This window comes from Cucumis melo, chromosome 1 (genome assembly GCF_025177605.1).
Source record: "Cucumis melo cultivar AY chromosome 1, USDA_Cmelo_AY_1.0, whole genome shotgun sequence".
Lineage (NCBI taxonomy): Eukaryota > Viridiplantae > Streptophyta > Magnoliopsida > Cucurbitales > Cucurbitaceae > Cucumis > Cucumis melo.
In genome coordinates this window covers 2,561,256-2,578,215 of record NC_066857.1, presented here as the reverse complement: position 1 = coordinate 2,578,215, position 16,960 = coordinate 2,561,256, and the positions used below count along the sequence as shown (strand labels likewise).

Here is a 16,960-nt window from a genome sequence, read left to right as displayed (position 1 = left end):
GTGTATCCAATTAATTAAACGATCCTATACCAAATCACATTACCTTACACGCATTGTTGACAGGACATTTTTGGTATTTTACACGGTGGGCCTATGGGCTTTTTTCATTTTGGGAATTGTTCTATACAATGTAAATACTTTGCCGGTTTTTTATATTTTTGAAAAGACCCCTATTTTTAAAATTCAAGCCAAATTTTGAAAATATTTAAAAAGCATGTATAAAATTTTTGTTTTTTGAATTTTGGAATTTGGCTAAAAATTAACAAACATACCAATCATGGTAAGAAATTGAAAGGAAATAATTAGTAATTTGATTCTCAACAAAAAAAAAATTACTAAAGATAAAGATGATGTGTTTGGTTTAACTTTTCAAATTTTAAATTTGAAAAATAATTCAACCCTCCAAAAATCACTTTTAAAACTCTTTCAAAAGTTTATTTGAAACAATTTTTATCAAAAGAGTTTAAACAAAAACGAATTTTCTAGAAACACGTTTTTAATCAAATCGGACCGTCGTATCACAAGTCGACCAATAGCACCCTTTTGGGTAGAAAGATAGACGTTTGTCTATGAAATGATGAGGAATAAGAGAGTACTCTCCATTTTTTTTGCTCCATCAAGTTTGCATATATTTTGGAAATGGATAGAATTCAAATGATTTTGAATTGCGGCTTGTCTATGTTCTTCCCTAATTTTCTTTCTTTTTTATAATTTCTTCCCTTCTTCTTTTTTTGTTTGGTAATACCAATTCCAAAATCTATCACATATTATATATGAATTTGAATGAATAAATTAAGACATCACAGAGTATGTACCAAAATAGGTTACATCATAAATTTTTGTCATCAAGTTTTCCAATTATATCTGCAAAATTCACGTGCTTTTAACCGTTTCTAGTAACTTTTTAAATACATCGAGCTGTTCAAAACGTTCAAAATTCTATTGAAGTTGCTAAACTTTTCGGACAAACACCCTCTAAACTTAAGTTCAAAACAATTAAGAGTATCATTAACCTTACTTTTTTAAAAAGTTGTTTTAAAATTGTTTAATTTATATCCAAATTGAAATTACCTCAAAACATACCCTTAATTGTTTAAATACTATTTTAATACTTTGTTTTATTAAAAGGAAATTGTAAAGATGACAAAATTTGACAAAATATTTATGACATGTAGTAAATTTCAGATTTTATCAATGATTGACATTGATTAGACAGTAGAACCTAAAAGAATTATATAGAATATAAATATCTTAGTTTATTTTACTATATTTAAAAAATTTCGAATGGTTTTATGCGTTACAAATAGAAATTAATTCACAAATGAAGTTGTAGGAATTTCATGCAACCCACCACAAATTAATATCATTTTTTTCTTTCACAAATACTTATGTAATTTGTCCAAAATTTAGTGGTTCCCAAAATGAGCCAATTGGCATACTATTATTTTTGAATTTTTGCTATTTCTGAGATTAAAGATAACTATGAACCAACATCCCCATGGTGAAGACACAACAAATAATATTTTCATTATGGAACCTCAGCCACGTTAAAAGAAAAAACACTCAACTTTGTTGTTTGTGTGGATCCTATGCTCATCTCAAAGTTCAACAAATAAACTCTTTTAGGACCATTTCTTTTTATATTAATCTATTAATTTTATGTTTGATTTGACTTTCTATCTTTATACTATACTTTGTTAAGTCAATGGTTATATCTCTTTTCATGTCTTTGCCAAGGGTTCTTCATACTGTCTTTTCTCTCTATTCAATATATGTGCTATTGCTGTGATGTCTAACTCCACCCCTCACTTAGACTTGATAATTCGTTGGAATTTGGATGACAAAATAAAGGGAGAGGACAACATCTGACCTTTTTTCTTTTCTTTTTTGTAGTGTTTTTTTCTTTTGATGCGATGAGAATGAAAGATGGAAATAATATCCACTTTAAAACGATCAAGTTGAAAAGGCCAAAGTTGTATTGTCAATTTGTCATTACCATAACAGAGCACTGCAGAATGACTGACATACATTTTAAAAAAAAAAAAAAAAAAAAAAAAAAAAAAACCCACACAATTATCATAGTAAAATACATGTCATGTTATATCAATTCTTACATTACATTATATGATTTGAATTACAAGATCAACCTCTAAAAGAAAAAACAAAAACAAACCCACCACTTGCAATACAGAATTGGGGGTTTCTTTCCTCAAAGCAATTGATTTTTTTTTTCTTTTTTCTTTAATAATAAGACAGAAAAGAAAAAGGATGGAAGGCCATTTTATTGCCAAAGCTTATCATCTATGAGCAGTGACAAGAGTTTCAATGAATCTCAACCCATCGAATCTCGGAGCAAATTGATCAGATGCCGTAGACGGCGGCGATCTTCTCGTCGGTGTAGTAATTTCCTCATCTCTGGCGATCACTTTTTCCTGAAATACCCAAGAATTAATTGTTGATTTTTTTTTATTTATTTTTTTTAAAATTTTTCTTGTGTTTTGCAAAATGGGTTTGTTTGAGAAATTAATGAGAGTTGGAGTGAATTTTTTTTTGAATTACCTGATGGGAGAAGTTGGTTTTGAGGGTGCTGGGGGAGGACGGGGGAGCAGAGAGGGCGGTGGCGGAGGCAGCGGCGACGGAGGCAGCGAAGAGCCCTGTTTTCTTCATGGAAAATGTGGTGGGTGTGGCCTTCTTTCTTTCTTTTTCTTTTTTCCTTTGTGTGTGTGTGTTTTGGTTGGAAAAGGGAAATTGGGAGGAAATTGGTGGAAAGGGCAAACACGGCCGATTTATATAGCAATGTGAAAATGGCTACGGTATTAGTGATGACGTCATAACAAAGTTTTACGCGGCAACTATACCTGTCTAACTCCTTCAAATTTACTTTTATACCCTTTTACTATATTTTTTACTCTTTCTTTTTTTAATTTTCGAGATTGGTATTTTAATCCTTTCTTTTCTTAAAATGTTAAAAAAGATTTTTATGTTCTTGGAGATAAAATAACTATTATCCTTTTCTCCCATTAATTTGATTTTGGACAATTTTAATGGTTTACTAGAGTAATTAAGGTCGTTACCGTTAGTCCAACCATATCGCAATTGGTTAATATTAGGGGTGTTAAAAAACTAGTTGAAAATTGAACCGATTCATAAATAGAATTGAAACCAAATGCATGCTGTTAAATTCAATTTGTGTTAAATTGAAACTACTTTTCATGCGGTTTGGTTTAGTTTAAGATATTAAGCCGATTCTAAAACCGAACTAAACCAATTTTTTTTAATATATATATATATATAAACTTACATAGGATAGATGGTATTGGAAGTGGAACTCGAATGACATAGGGAGACTAAGACGACACGCAAACCCTTATTTTCATTCTAATCAATTTATTTTCATTCTGGATTAAAGCCGAAAAAATCATGTTTCTAATTCTTTTATTGATTTAAAATTTTGCATATTGTAGGCACTAGGCAGAACATCGACAATGTTTAAAACTTATGTGTCTTTACTTAATTATTGTACAAATTAATTTAATTTAAGTTCGTAACTTTGTAAGACTTTTATTTATTATAATGATCAATGGATTTCGACTATAATATTTATGTATAAGCAGTTCAGTTTTTTGTATACATAAACGGTTCGATCTAAACGAGCGATCCTATTCGATTTCAAACAAGATTTATTTTTACATTTTACGATTCGGTGCGATTTTAACTTCAAACCGAACCGTAAATACCTCTAGTTAATATTATAAAACAACCAACCTCTAAACATAACATAATCGATAAAGCATATATTCTTTTAAAATAAAGAATTGACACAAAAACAATACAGATGTGAATGTGGAGTCAAAATTAAGAATGTTTTTTCTTGTTTTTTTTTTTTTATTTATCGTTATTTAAGAAAATGAGAGATTATTGATGGGCAGTTAGGTAATTTAGGTGATGAGATATGAATATTGAAGGAAAAACACGTGGCAAGGAATGGCTGAGTTGGAAATTAAAGTTGACAGCTTGCAATTTGACAGGATTAATTCACTGTTTTGTGAACACCACAAATTCTAAAGTGCAACCCATCATCATAATTAATTAATTTTCCAACTAATTCCACCAATCAATATTCTCAAAACCTCTTCTAGAAACTAGATTTTTTCTTCTTCTTCTTCTTCTTCTTATAATCTTCTACCCTTTTCCTTTTACTCAACATTTTCAAAATCAATCAACTCTTCTAACAGATTTTAATGTCTCCACAAATTAAATATCTAATAAACTTGTCTATTACAAGTTTACAATGGAAAAGGAAAAGGAAGTTTTGTGTTTGTGACTTTGTGTTAGTAAATTAAATAAATTAAGTTTGTGGGTTTTATTTTTTGAATGAGAAAGGTAGCGTGAAAAATATGAAATACAAACATAATTGAGAGGGAATATGCAATCAAAAAAGTATATAATAAAATTCAACATTTGGCTTTACAAATTTTGAGTCTCAAGACACCAATATTCTTTTGACCCTTTCCACACCATCAACTAAAAGTGTATATATATATATATATATATATATATATATATATATATATATATATATATATATATATATTTAATTTTTGTATGAGCATTTGGTCAAGTGGACTTAAAAAAGGTAAAAAAAAAAAAAAAGAAGAAGAAGAAAGAAAGTGGTGTGAGTATTAAAATCATACACTAATAATAAGTCACTAATAATAAGTAAAGGTTAAAAGAATCAAAACATACCTTTTGAAAAAGTTAAAAACTCGAAATGAAATGAATTTTAAAGTTTAAAACGAATGAGACAATGTAAAAAGTGTAACTTTGTAAAATATATTATTATATTAGATAATTTTTAGATTTGCTAACGTGAGAATCGTTTATCGATAATTGACATGTACTCATTTTACTTGCATCGTTAAAATGTCCTGAATTTTTAATGACTAGTGCTCTAAAGGATCAAACATGGGAGCTTGGCTGAATTTAGTTATAGGGTACCGTTTAGAGGAGGGTGCTATATAATAAATTATATATAACTTCTTTGGTGGTTCTTGAATATGTTTTATTCTTATATATATTTTCTCTCTAACGATAAATTGTTATCTCTTTTTGTTAGTTGATGTAACTAACAACAGATTGTTACTGAACCACATAAATCTTTATGTCGACTATCTATTGTTTAATTTTCTATTTCTCTTTAATCATGTTGATTTCATAACAAACATTAGAGGCTAAAATCTAGAGACGCTTCATATGTTGTACCAAAAAAAAATTGGTAATTTGGGTTTGATCATATTTTGGTTTATATTTTTAGTTTTGGCTATTATATATAGTTTCTAGATAATTTTATATTTTCTATTTTACACTCCATACTTCTAGCTTTTATCTATTTTAATCTTTTTATACACACTTTTAATTAGTAGATATTATTTCCTTTTATTTTTTCACAGTTCCGACACATTATTATATCCGTTATCTAATAACTTTATTGAAATATTATTGAAAATTCACATAAAGAACCTTGTGGATAAATTTTATACATCAAGAGTTTGCAAATAAAAACTAAAAAGATTATCGATAAAAAGAAAGCATGAAAGTAAATAATAGGAGTAACTCGAGGAGTCCTACAAGTTGAATGCATAAAACCCAACTTTGAATATATTAAGCCTCCACATTTGAAAGGAAGAATCATATATGGTGACTTTTGACCATCTCATCTTTGCTTCTTTCAAGACATTTACTCTAATGAGAAAAACAAATATAATCTAAGTCGAATAAATGTTGGCCGAAACCTAAGAAAAAAACACCGCCATGAGATTGACCTCTTTTAAGTTTGAATTAAGTTATTGAGTTTTAAACTCAAACAATTTTATAAGTCTCTCTATTACTTCTTTTTATGTAAGTAATTCGTTCGTACAATAAACCGTCTTATATCATATTATTTAAGTGACCGTGGGTATGTAACTGTTGTTTGTTACCTTAATACATTTTTTTCCAACCATACCAATATAATAAAAACTAATGTACTCTAGTGTATGTATATATATATATATGGAAAAAGAAAAACATGTCATGTACTAAAATATTTTCTGAAAACAAAATAAACAAGAGTGGAAATCATTCCTACCATAATACCTACTACCTTATTATTCCCTTTTATTTATTAGTGAACCCACACCATTTTGTTTTCAAAGGCACACTTCATTTATGTGTGTCTCACCCTCCTAATCACTCAAAACAAATAATAATATTTTTAATTTACCACATAATAAATTAAAATTAGATAATTGACTGAAATGTATATAAATATATATATATATATATATATATATATATATAATTATAAGTAGAGAGAATTAAAACAAATAAAGAATAAAATTTTGAAAATTAGAAAGAAAGAAAGAAAAAAAGAGGAATGGGAAAATAATAATTTAAATTGATAGTTAGGTGAAAAACAAGCCGAACAGAACCATCTATCTTTCCTCGACTCTAGCGAAACGAAAGCCTCGAATTCTCCTTTTGCAGTTCGTCAAATTTCCAAAACCAAAACGCCATTGTTCACCAACCCTTTCTCATCTCCATTGCTCTTCCCCAAATGGGGCGGTGGTGATGACAGTTGAGAATCCTCAACGACTCAAATTCATCTCCATTTTTAAAATCATTTCCCAAAGGAAAGGCGAAACACAGAGGATTTGTTGGGAGAGTTAGCGTCGGCCCAATGGGCAAAACCAAGAGAATTTGTTTACTTCTTTTGAGGCTTCTTGCTTTGGGTTCCACTGTTTCTGCTGCCATTGTTATGGCTACAAGCCATGAAGAAGCTAGGTTTTTTACTCTGTCTTTTGAGGCTAAATACACTCATACACCATCCTTCAAGTGAGATTATTCTATCTCTCTCTCTCTCTCTCTGTTGTTTTTTGGATTATGGGTTTTTGTTTGTTTGATTTTGGTCTGATTGGAGGTTATTTGATTTTGTTTTTCGAGGTACTTTGTGATTGCAAATTCAGTTGCGAGTGTTTATGGGTTTCTTGTGCTTTTTCTTCCTGCGGAGAGCTTGCTCTGGCGTTTGGTGCTATGTTTCGATGTGGTAATTCGCAAAACAGGGGAACCTTCTCTTGTACAATTTTTTTCATGACAAATATAGATGACATTTGCCTTTGAAAGTTGTCGATCATATTTGTAATCTGGTATTTTGTTTTGCTACGATTACTAGAACTTCTCATTTCAAAGCTAATCATACAAGATTTATCTGAATGAATGTATTTTGTTGAGTAGATAATGACGATGTTGCTGACTTCAAGTGTAGCAGCAGCGTTGGCGGTAGCGCAAATAGGAAAAAATGGGAACTCATATGCAGGATGGCTCCCAATATGCGACCAAGTGGCTAACTATTGTAGTCAAGTTACTGGAGCTTTGGTCATGGGTCTCCTTGGACTGCTTGTTTACTTGTTGATTCTTCTTTATTCTCTTCACTCTCTTTTGGATCCTCTTCTTTTGAAGAAGCCTTGAAGCAAAGCAACATAAACTTAGGTCTTTACTTTTAGGCCATCTTTAGTGAAAGATGGCTTGCCATAAACTTGGAACTTTGGCCCTTTGTAAGTTTTTTGTAAGGGCTAAATAAAAATTCCAACACTTTTGATGGATCGAAATTTGTTAGTTGAGTTGTTGTTATGAGTTTTGTATTGTTTGAATTAGTAGATGTTGCATGGTTGTTAAAGTTCTACTTAAGCTACTTGAAATGTATTTTAAGAGAAAATTAATGCGGCAATATTTCAAGTTTAATCCTTATATTCTAAATCACTCTTAAATATGTCTTTAATCATTTAAAACCAATTAAATACTTAACTTATACACTTGTAAACACTATTTTCTTTCTATCATTTTTGGTTTTGAGCGATTAATTGCTTGTGATTCAAAAGATGTTTAATAAAAATGATTTATCACGTTTAAAATCACTTCAAACAAACAATTGTATTAATGCATAAACACTTTATAAAATATTGATCCTTAAAAGACAATGTGAAATTAATAATATTGGCTAAAGTAACTATCGAAAAACATTAGTCTTGAAAAACGAAAAGAGATCTTTTTAAGTACAATCGAAGATAAGAAATTAACCACAAATTTCATGATTATTAATACACTCGAATACCAATTGAATTTATAGTTAGCAAAGAAAGTAACTTTTCAATAATAATCAATATTAATTGTTTGGCGAACAACTAAATCGTATTGCATTTTTTTTGTAAAACTATTTTAAAAAACAAAATTAAAAGTTTAAGGTTTATTGGATTTTTGGTTAATTTAAAAATATTTGAAATTCTCATAGATTTATTTGTACACAAATTAAAATTTTAACTCTCCTTTAATATATATAATTGCTTATAAAAGTATATTTTTTTTCTTATAGTTTTTTGTTTTACTTTATTCTAACTCAACATTTGAATTATTAATTAAATTCTAAAAGCAAAATCAATTAATCATTAAAACTTAAACCCATATATTATATATAAAATATAATAATAACAAAGGTCAAAATAAGTTTTTAATGAAAAATCCAAACTACACGTTTAATAAAATAATATAAATAATTTTTTTAAAAAAAAATCACAAACATAAAAATTAAAATGGTAGTTAGTGAAAAACCACAAAATAATTGAGATTAATTATTGATTAATAATTTAGAGAAAGGGAACAATTGGAAATGAAACTTAAATCAAAGGACTGATATGCAAAATAGGAAGATGGTCGGCGAGGCCATATCACAAAGTTTGATATCTGGCCGTACACTTCAAATCAGTCCAATATATATATTTATTATTACAAAGTCATCTCCTCATGTCTTTAACGTTTCTTAAATTAATAATACTAATAATAATAATCGAAATCCATTTCTATAAGGTTTATATAGAAAACAAATCAATCCATGGAAGTTCATTTCCCGGAAAAAGCCGCAAGCAGAAATTTTCTTTCTCGATAACTTCAAAAAACAAAAGAGAAGAGAAAAAAAAAAAAAAAAAGAAATCCTCTTCCTCTCTTTTTCTTTTGTCTTCCTTCCAATCGGACCCTATTCCTTTTCTTTTTTTTTTTTTGATTTTCTACTGCGATCCATGGCGTCTGGTTCAACTGGTCGGCCTAATTCGGGTTCTAAAGGGTTTGATTTTGGTACTGATGATGTTCTTTGTTCTTATGAGGATTATGGTAACCAAGAATCTTCTAACGGTAGCCATAGCGATCTGTCCGTTGCGAATTCTAGTAAGGTAAGGTTGGTTTCTTATGTTGATGCGGTTGTTTGGTTGGTCTTCTTTTCTGGTGTGGGTTGGGTGTTTGAGAGAAATTTTGAGGTTTGGAATTTGTTGGGTGCTCGATTAGGGTTTTGGATTGTTGAATTTATCCCCTTTTTGGTTTGTCTATTCGAGGGGGATGGTTATTGATATTGGGTTGTGTTATGAAATCACTGTTTGAGGCTTGGGATAAAGATCCGTGCTGTGTCCTTTTGGGATTGTAATGATGTAGGTCCTGTTTGATATATCCGTTTTGATTTTTGTTTTATGAAAATTAAGCTAATGAAAATTACTTCTATCTATTAGTTTCTTTGTGTGGTTGTATGCTTTTTAGTAGGAGTGTTTTCAAAATCCAAGCTAAGTTTTGAATACTAAACGAAGTAGTTTTTTAAAATCTTGTTTTTGTTGTTGACATTTGGCTGAGAATTCAATATTTACTTATGAAAAAGATAAAAACTATGGTTAAGAAGTTGTGAGAAAACAAGGAAAGTTTGTTTAGAAACAAAATGGCTATCAAATGGGGTTATAATGCTTTTAATTATTGGTTTAACTTTGTGTATTACGGTTGAGTCAATTCATTTTGAAATAACTTGGAATTTGTTACTGTAAGTCAATATTCTTGGTACTTTCCAGTCTGCAGAATGGAAAAGAAAAAATTGTTCAATCTTGCTTGAGCTATTGAAAGTTTGGTCTTTACCAGCTTTTCCCCCCTAAGATTTTGAAATTTTCACTGAGAGCTTAGAAATTCTGTTATGAAGATTCTTGGTTTTCCATTCGATGTGAGAGTTGGATCTATATCTTGAAGAAGAGGACATTATCTTTTAGTTATGGTTTTTGGTATTTTAGTTTAACTGTACTGCGGTGTTACAAGTAATGTTTGTAAATTCTTAGGGCATGTGTTCTGGGTTTCAAGAGCTAACATAGAATAATTGTATATATTTTTGGTCTGACATCGAGTCTTGTTTTTTGATTTTGAAATTACAGAGGAAGAACACTCATAAGACTATTGGCTGCAATTATTATTTTCTCAGCTTCCGTGGAATCAAATGTTGTGTTGTCTTATTGTATTATGTTTTTTTATTTGTCCGTTCATCAATTTTATTAACTGAGTTTTATGTCTTATTCATGAATAGTGTTTTCGGTGTGTAATATTGCATGAATAATTGAGTTTTGAGTATTTGTTTGAGCAGGATTTTCATAAAAGTAGAATGTCTACTGTATATCCTGCTGCTGCATATGGTCAATCAGAAGATTCCATCAAACAAGATGTGATTTCTACTGTCGAGAACAGCATGAAGAAGTATTCTGATAATATTTTGCGTTTTCTGGAGGGAATAAGTTCACGCCTATCACAACTTGAACTGAATTGCTACAACCTTGATAAATCTGTTGGAGAAATGCGATCTGATGTACTTCGTGACCATGAAGAGGAAGATCTGAAGCTTAAATCTCTGGAGAAGCATCTACAAGAGGTAACTATATCTTCTAGAACTTAAATAGTAACCTTTTTTTAATTTATTTATTGATATCATATGATCATTTGTAGACACAAGGCATTGCTGCGATCATGTAGAAATGTTAAATTAGTTTGCAACTCAAACTTAACACTTGTCTGTTGAATCTGGAAATCACCTATTTGACGTGAACAGTGACTCCCCCTTAAGCCTCTTTTGCTATTGCCATTTTCATTTCGTTTAACTTGATACTGGTCCTGCCATCTAAGAGATAAACATTAGTTGAGATATGATTTCGAGTTGTCATCCATTGCTCTTAATTCAGTTGATTGGACTATTCTTTCCAAACTGTCGCCATAACATTTTACTTCATTGTACAAAAGACAGTCTTCCAAATTGTGTCCTCAGGGATTAAGATTATCCTTTATGTCCTTTTGTAGGTCCACAGGTCTGTGCAAATTATAAGAGACAAGCAGGAGCTTGCTGAGACTCAGAAAGACTTAGCCAAACTTCATCTTTTGCAGAAAGAGTCATCTTCATCCAGCCATTCACATTCAAATGATGAGAGAGCTTCACCAGTTGCCTCTGATCCTAAGAAGAACGAAAATCCGTCTGAGAATCTCAATAATCAGCAATTAGCTCTCGCCCTGCCACACCAGATTGTCCCGCACCAAAATCCTATCCCACCACCCCCTCCAGCAGCTTTGCCACAGAATGTGCCTCAACAGCAATCTTATTACATGGCTTCAAACCAATTGCCAAGTCAACCAACCCATATCCAGCATGCCCAGACCCAATATCAACAACTTCAAGATGTTTCTCGGTTGCCATCACACATGACTAATTCCCAGCTAAGTCAAACTCCACCACCACAACAATTCAATCAGTATCAACAACAATGGACGCCACTGCAGCAGCAGCAGCAGCCACCCCAACAGGTACAACCACCACAACAACAGCCTTCTATGCAACAACCTCAGATCAGGCCACCGCCTACTTCAGTCTACTCTTCTTATTCTATGAATCAACCGACTTCTATGCCAGAGACTCTTTCAAACAGCATGCCTATGCAGTTGTCATTTTCACCTATTCCTCAGCCGGGTTCAAGCCGTATAGACACTGTCCCATATGGATACGTTGGAAGTGGTGTTACTGTGTCCCAGCAACCTCCTCAAGTCAAAAATGCTTTTGTATCACAAGCTGGAGAAGGTTATTTACCTTCTGGACCGCAATCTGCACTTTCCTCGGGAGCTTCATATATGATGTACGATAGGGAAAGTGGAAGACCGCCACACCATCCTCCCCAACCTCAACAACCACCACACCATCCTCCCCAACCCCAACAATCACACTTCAACCAAAGTGGATACCCTCCAGCCAATGGATCTATTCAGATTTCTCAGCATCCATCGGGCCCCCACGTTGTCGCTAGGAATCCGAACCATCCGCATTATATGCGCAACCAAAACCAAAACCACCCTTATGGTGAAATAGTTGAGAAACTGGTCGGCATGGGTTTTAGGAGTGACCACGTTGCTAGTGTAATTCATAGAATGGAGGAGAGCGGCCAACCTGTTGACTTCAACGCTGTTCTAGATGGGTTGAGTAATTCCGGAGGTCCTCAGCGGGTATGGTGACGGTAATTTTAGTAGCAAAGTCGCCTGTTTGTTTGCACGTTGAAGCTTCGTATCGGCCATGACCAGCCTAGCCATTGCTACTTTTTAATGCATTGAATAAAAGACTGGTTTTTAGGATTCCATTGTGTTTTCCCTTCCCGTATATAATGTTATATGGTTTGCGAGATACAAAAGAAGTCGACTGTATTTCATGTTTAAAGTTTAAACGTTGTATGAATATCTTCTACCCTCATTCTCTAATCTTACCAGATGATTATCTCTTAATGTTCTTTCTACTTTTTGCATCAATGAACATCCATTTGTGGCTCTTGCTTGTTCCTTCGCTTTCTCCACAAAAAAAAAAAAAATAATAATAATAGAGTAAAATGTACGGATTTATACTTTGTGCATCTCGGGTTTTATTTATCCATGTTCATCTTATTAAATTATTTAGTCATAATTTATTATATGATAAATTCTAATATCTTAATTTATTATTAGTTTGTGCAATGAAAAAAATGCAGATTAAGTGTATTTAGGAATGCACTTAACTATAATGCACTTAACTATATTGTGAAAGAAAGTATTATCATTTAAACTATATTTAAACTATATTGTGAAAGAAAGTATTATCATTTAAGTATTGGTGAGGTGTCATAGGATGAGTTTGTGTTTGTTATGTAATCCAAAATTTAAAATTTATATTTGAATTGAATGTTTTAGGTTTGATTTGTAAAAGAAAATTTATTTTGATAATTAATGCACGGGATTTGAAACTTACCTTTTTTTTTTTTTGTGAAACTTAAACTTGTTGATTATTGAATATTAATAAAGACTTGAAAAGTAAGATAAGTATAAAATAAATTAAACTAAACTAAAACAATATCTTATTTAGGAAAGTGTTTTATCAAATAATTAGCACTTCTTTTTATCTTGGAAAAATGATATTTTTTCCATTTTTAATTTTTAAAATTATCTTTAACTTGAGATTTCTTTACTTGGATGTTTCTTTTTTCTCGTCATCTTGATCTTCTAATATTGCTTTAATTTTTATAGCTCACTTATAGGAATTTAATTAGATGTATATATATATATGTATATATTTACGATAACAAATTTTTTGTTTTCTTGTAGAGAAAATCCGATAACAAAATTTTAATTAATTTCCTTTTCCTAATCGAATAATATTATAAGCATTATTATATAATAAAATTTGTTAATTAAAAACCTTACGCAAGTCTATATAAACACTGTCTTGGAATTGAAGGCGTCCGAATAAAAGTTTGTCTTCAATCTCGATAATCCAAAAGCTCAATCATCTCTCTCTCTTTTTCCCCAAAAAAAATTCTCAATCTTCATCTTCATCCCCATTCTCTCCATTTCACACTGCGATCTATGGCGTCTGGTTCAGCAGGTCGCCCCAATTCCTCCCCTAAATCCTTTGATTTTGGTTCTGATGATATTCTTTGCTCTTTTGAAGACTACGGTAAACAGGACCCTTCAAACGGTAGCCTTAGCGATCCCGTTTCCGTTACCAATCCTGGCAAGGTTTGTGGTTGAATTACTTGTTCTTAGTTCTCTTTCCCTAGTTTCCTATTGTGGGTTATGGATGCTCGAACCTAATTTTCGATTTTTCATTCTTATGTGCGATTAGGGTTTGTGATTCTTTTTATATTAATTGTTGAGTTTTGATCTAAGTTTTATTGGGTGCTCATTATTTTTAGCTTAAGAAGCGAGTATTTGACTACTCGAGGCAGGGGTGATGGACTGATGATGATTCATGCCAATTCTTAGTGTTAGCTGAGTTCTAGACAGTATGTCTGTTTGGTTTGTTATTGAGCGGACATTATTTGTGCTTTCCAGTCATTACTATGAAGTTAGTTATTTAACTCAATTGAACTCTAGCCTTGTAAAGTTCAGTCATTAGTCCTGGTAATGATCTTACCTGGTGAGTTGAAATGTTGATCTCCTTCTTCTACATGATGTGCAAGGGATTTAATTATCGTAGAAGTGAAGTACATTGACTTTTATGTGGTTTCGGGTTTTGTATCTTATCTTTATATAGGTCTTGGTCTTTCATTTGTTATTGTAAATGAATGGGTTCCTGAACTGATAGAGTGGAAGAGTTAACGCAACTCATTATTATTTTTTTCTATTCAGTAGCACGTCTTGTAAGAGTGCTGAAAGCTGGAATGAATGATTAAGAAACCCATAGGATTGTTACGCTGCTCGCAGCTTGCAGTGGCAACGAATGTCGTTTCTAGTCTCACAAGCTTTGAATAAATTTATCCGTACAAAACTTCTACTTTTTAATTCCCTTTGCTTTATATTAAACCACCTGTGAATTATGTCTTCTCGATTGATTACTACAACTGGAATTGGATTATTTAATAATTAGTATCGTGCATTTTGTTTGAGCAGGATTTTCACAAGAGTAGAATGTCTACAGTATTCCCTGCTGCTGGCTATGGTCAAGCAGATGATACCATTAGTCAAAATGTGATTTCCACGGTTGAGAACAGCATGAAAAAGCATTCTGATAACCTTTTGCGTTTTCTTGAGGGAATAAGTTCACGCCTATCACAACTTGAACTCTATTGCTACAACCTTGATAAATCCGTTGGAGAAATGCGGTCTGAATTAGCTCGTGACCATGAAGAGGCAGATTCAAAGCTTAAATCTCTTGAGAAGCATGTTCAAGAGGTGAGCTACAACTTTAGAACTTTGATGATTTTATAGTATCTTTTAAAAAGAGTTTGAAAGTAATATCTTCTTATCAAAAAGAGTTTGGAACTTAAACCTATGGTGCAGTAGGATTAGGGTATCTTGGTCAAATCCTAATCGCTAATCCTAATTAATCAAAGAAACTAAACCTGAACTTAATAAACCGAGGAATCTAATCCTAATTCTAGTCAATCATAGAAACTAATCCTAATCATAATTAATTAAGGATTTGACCAAGATACCTTAACTTACCCTGTTCCTACTACATCAACCTATCACTTGTTGACTCTTAAATCACTTGATGTGAACGTAACTGTCCTTTCCAACCTCGTATTGTTTTCATCATTTTCATTCCTTAAAATCTGATACTAATCAGGTGGATTTGTAATGTTTTAATTGAATTTATACTCGACACATTTTTGTAGGTCCACAGGTCTGTACAGATTATAAGAGACAAGCAAGAACTCGCTGAGACTCAGAAAGACTTGGCTAAACTTCAGGTCTCGCAGAAAGAGCCATCTTCGTCAAACCATTCACAGTCTAATGAGGAGAGGGCTTCTTCAGTTGCCTCTGATTCTAAAAAGAAGGAAAATCCATCTGAGATTCACAACCAGCAATTAGCTTTGGCCTTACCACATCAGATCGTTCCACAGCAGAATCCTATAACACCCCCTTCAGCAGCTTTGCCTCAGAATATGCCTCAACAACAACAATCTTACTACATCTCTCAATCCCAATTGCCTGGTCAACCACCCCATATCCAGCATGCTCAGAGCCAATACATCTCATCTGATTCCCAACACCGGGCATCACAACCTCAAGATGTTTCACAGATGTCCAATCCCCAGCTAAGTCAAACTCCACCACAGCCATTCAATCAATATCAACAACAATGGGCGCAACCACCATCTCAGCAGCCACAACCTCCTCAACAGCCTTCTATGCAACAAATCAGACCGCCACCCCCTTCAGTCTACCCGTCTACTTATCCACCTAATCAACCAACTTCTATGCCTGAGACGCTGCCAAGCAGCATGCCCATGCAAATGTCTTTTCCATCTATTCCTCAACCAGGTTCAAGTCGTGTGGATGCAGGGCCTTATGGGTACGCTCCTGGAAGTGGTGGTTCTGCTCCACAACAACCTCCTCAAGTGAAAAATGCTTATGGTCCACCAACAGGTGAGGGATATATGCCTCCTGGACAACAATCTGGAGGAGCATATATGATGTATGATAGGGAAAGCGGAAGACCGCCACACCATCCACCTCAACAAGCACACTTCAATCAAAGCGGATATCCTCTAGCCAATGCACCACATCAGGTTCCTCCTCAAGCTCCAGCGGGACCCCATGTTTCAGCTAGGAATCCAAGTCATTCACATCTAATCGAAAAATTGGTTGGCATGGGTTTCAGGGGTGACCATGTTGCAAGTATAATCCAGAGAATGGAAGACAGTGGCCAACCTGTTGACTTCAACGCAGTTCTCGACAGGTTGAGTTCTCCTTCAGGTCCAGGTCCACAAAGAGCTTGGTGAAGAGTAATTTAATCAACCCCCTGTTTGCGGCCGATACTGGCCATGACCAGCCTCATACATTGCGTCTTTTTAATGCATTGAATAAAATACTGGTTTATGATTTAATTGTCCTCGGTATATATTTTGTTATGGTTTGTGAGATTTTAAAACGTCGGCTGTATGATTTAAAACTTTGTGTGAATATCATCTTCTACTTCCAAATTCCAATCTTTCTATATTCCCTTTTATGTTTATTTGCACCTTTTTAATGATTAATTGTGTTTGTAATTCGTTATCTGAATCTCTAGTTTTGGTGGAGAAGATTGAGGCTTTTGGCTCCCAAAGCGATTATGTTAGGGTGCGTAATGATA

The 16,960-nt window shown here is 32.7% G+C and overlaps 3 protein-coding genes across 3 annotated transcripts; all 3 read left to right on the top strand.

The window, feature by feature from the left end:
• The first annotated feature begins 6,449 nt into the window (after nucleotides 1-6,449).
• On the top strand, nucleotides 6,450-7,800 carry LOC103495515 (CASP-like protein 1C1). The gene is made up of 3 exons (XM_008457102.3): nucleotides 6,450-6,873; nucleotides 6,982-7,084; nucleotides 7,273-7,800. Exons 1-3 carry the CDS (start codon nucleotides 6,719-6,721, stop codon nucleotides 7,504-7,506), a joined length of 492 nt encoding a protein of 163 aa, XP_008455324.1. The 5' UTR covers nucleotides 6,450-6,718; the 3' UTR covers nucleotides 7,507-7,800.
• A 1,042-nt stretch (nucleotides 7,801-8,842) lies between these two features.
• On the top strand, nucleotides 8,843-12,636 carry LOC103495514 (uncharacterized). Its single transcript, XM_008457101.3, has 3 exons — nucleotides 8,843-9,257; nucleotides 10,472-10,753; nucleotides 11,176-12,636. Exons 1-3 carry the CDS (start codon nucleotides 9,108-9,110, stop codon nucleotides 12,370-12,372), a joined length of 1,629 nt encoding a protein of 542 aa, XP_008455323.1. The 5' UTR covers nucleotides 8,843-9,107; the 3' UTR covers nucleotides 12,373-12,636.
• A 334-nt stretch (nucleotides 12,637-12,970) lies between these two features.
• Nucleotides 12,971-16,817, top strand: LOC103495513 (uncharacterized). The gene is made up of 3 exons (XM_008457100.3): nucleotides 12,971-13,899; nucleotides 14,773-15,054; nucleotides 15,501-16,817. The coding sequence occupies exons 1-3, from the start codon at nucleotides 13,747-13,749 to the stop codon at nucleotides 16,608-16,610; spliced, it is 1,545 nt and encodes a 514-aa protein (XP_008455322.1). The 5' UTR covers nucleotides 12,971-13,746; the 3' UTR covers nucleotides 16,611-16,817.
• The last annotated feature ends 143 nt before the right edge of the window (nucleotides 16,818-16,960 follow it).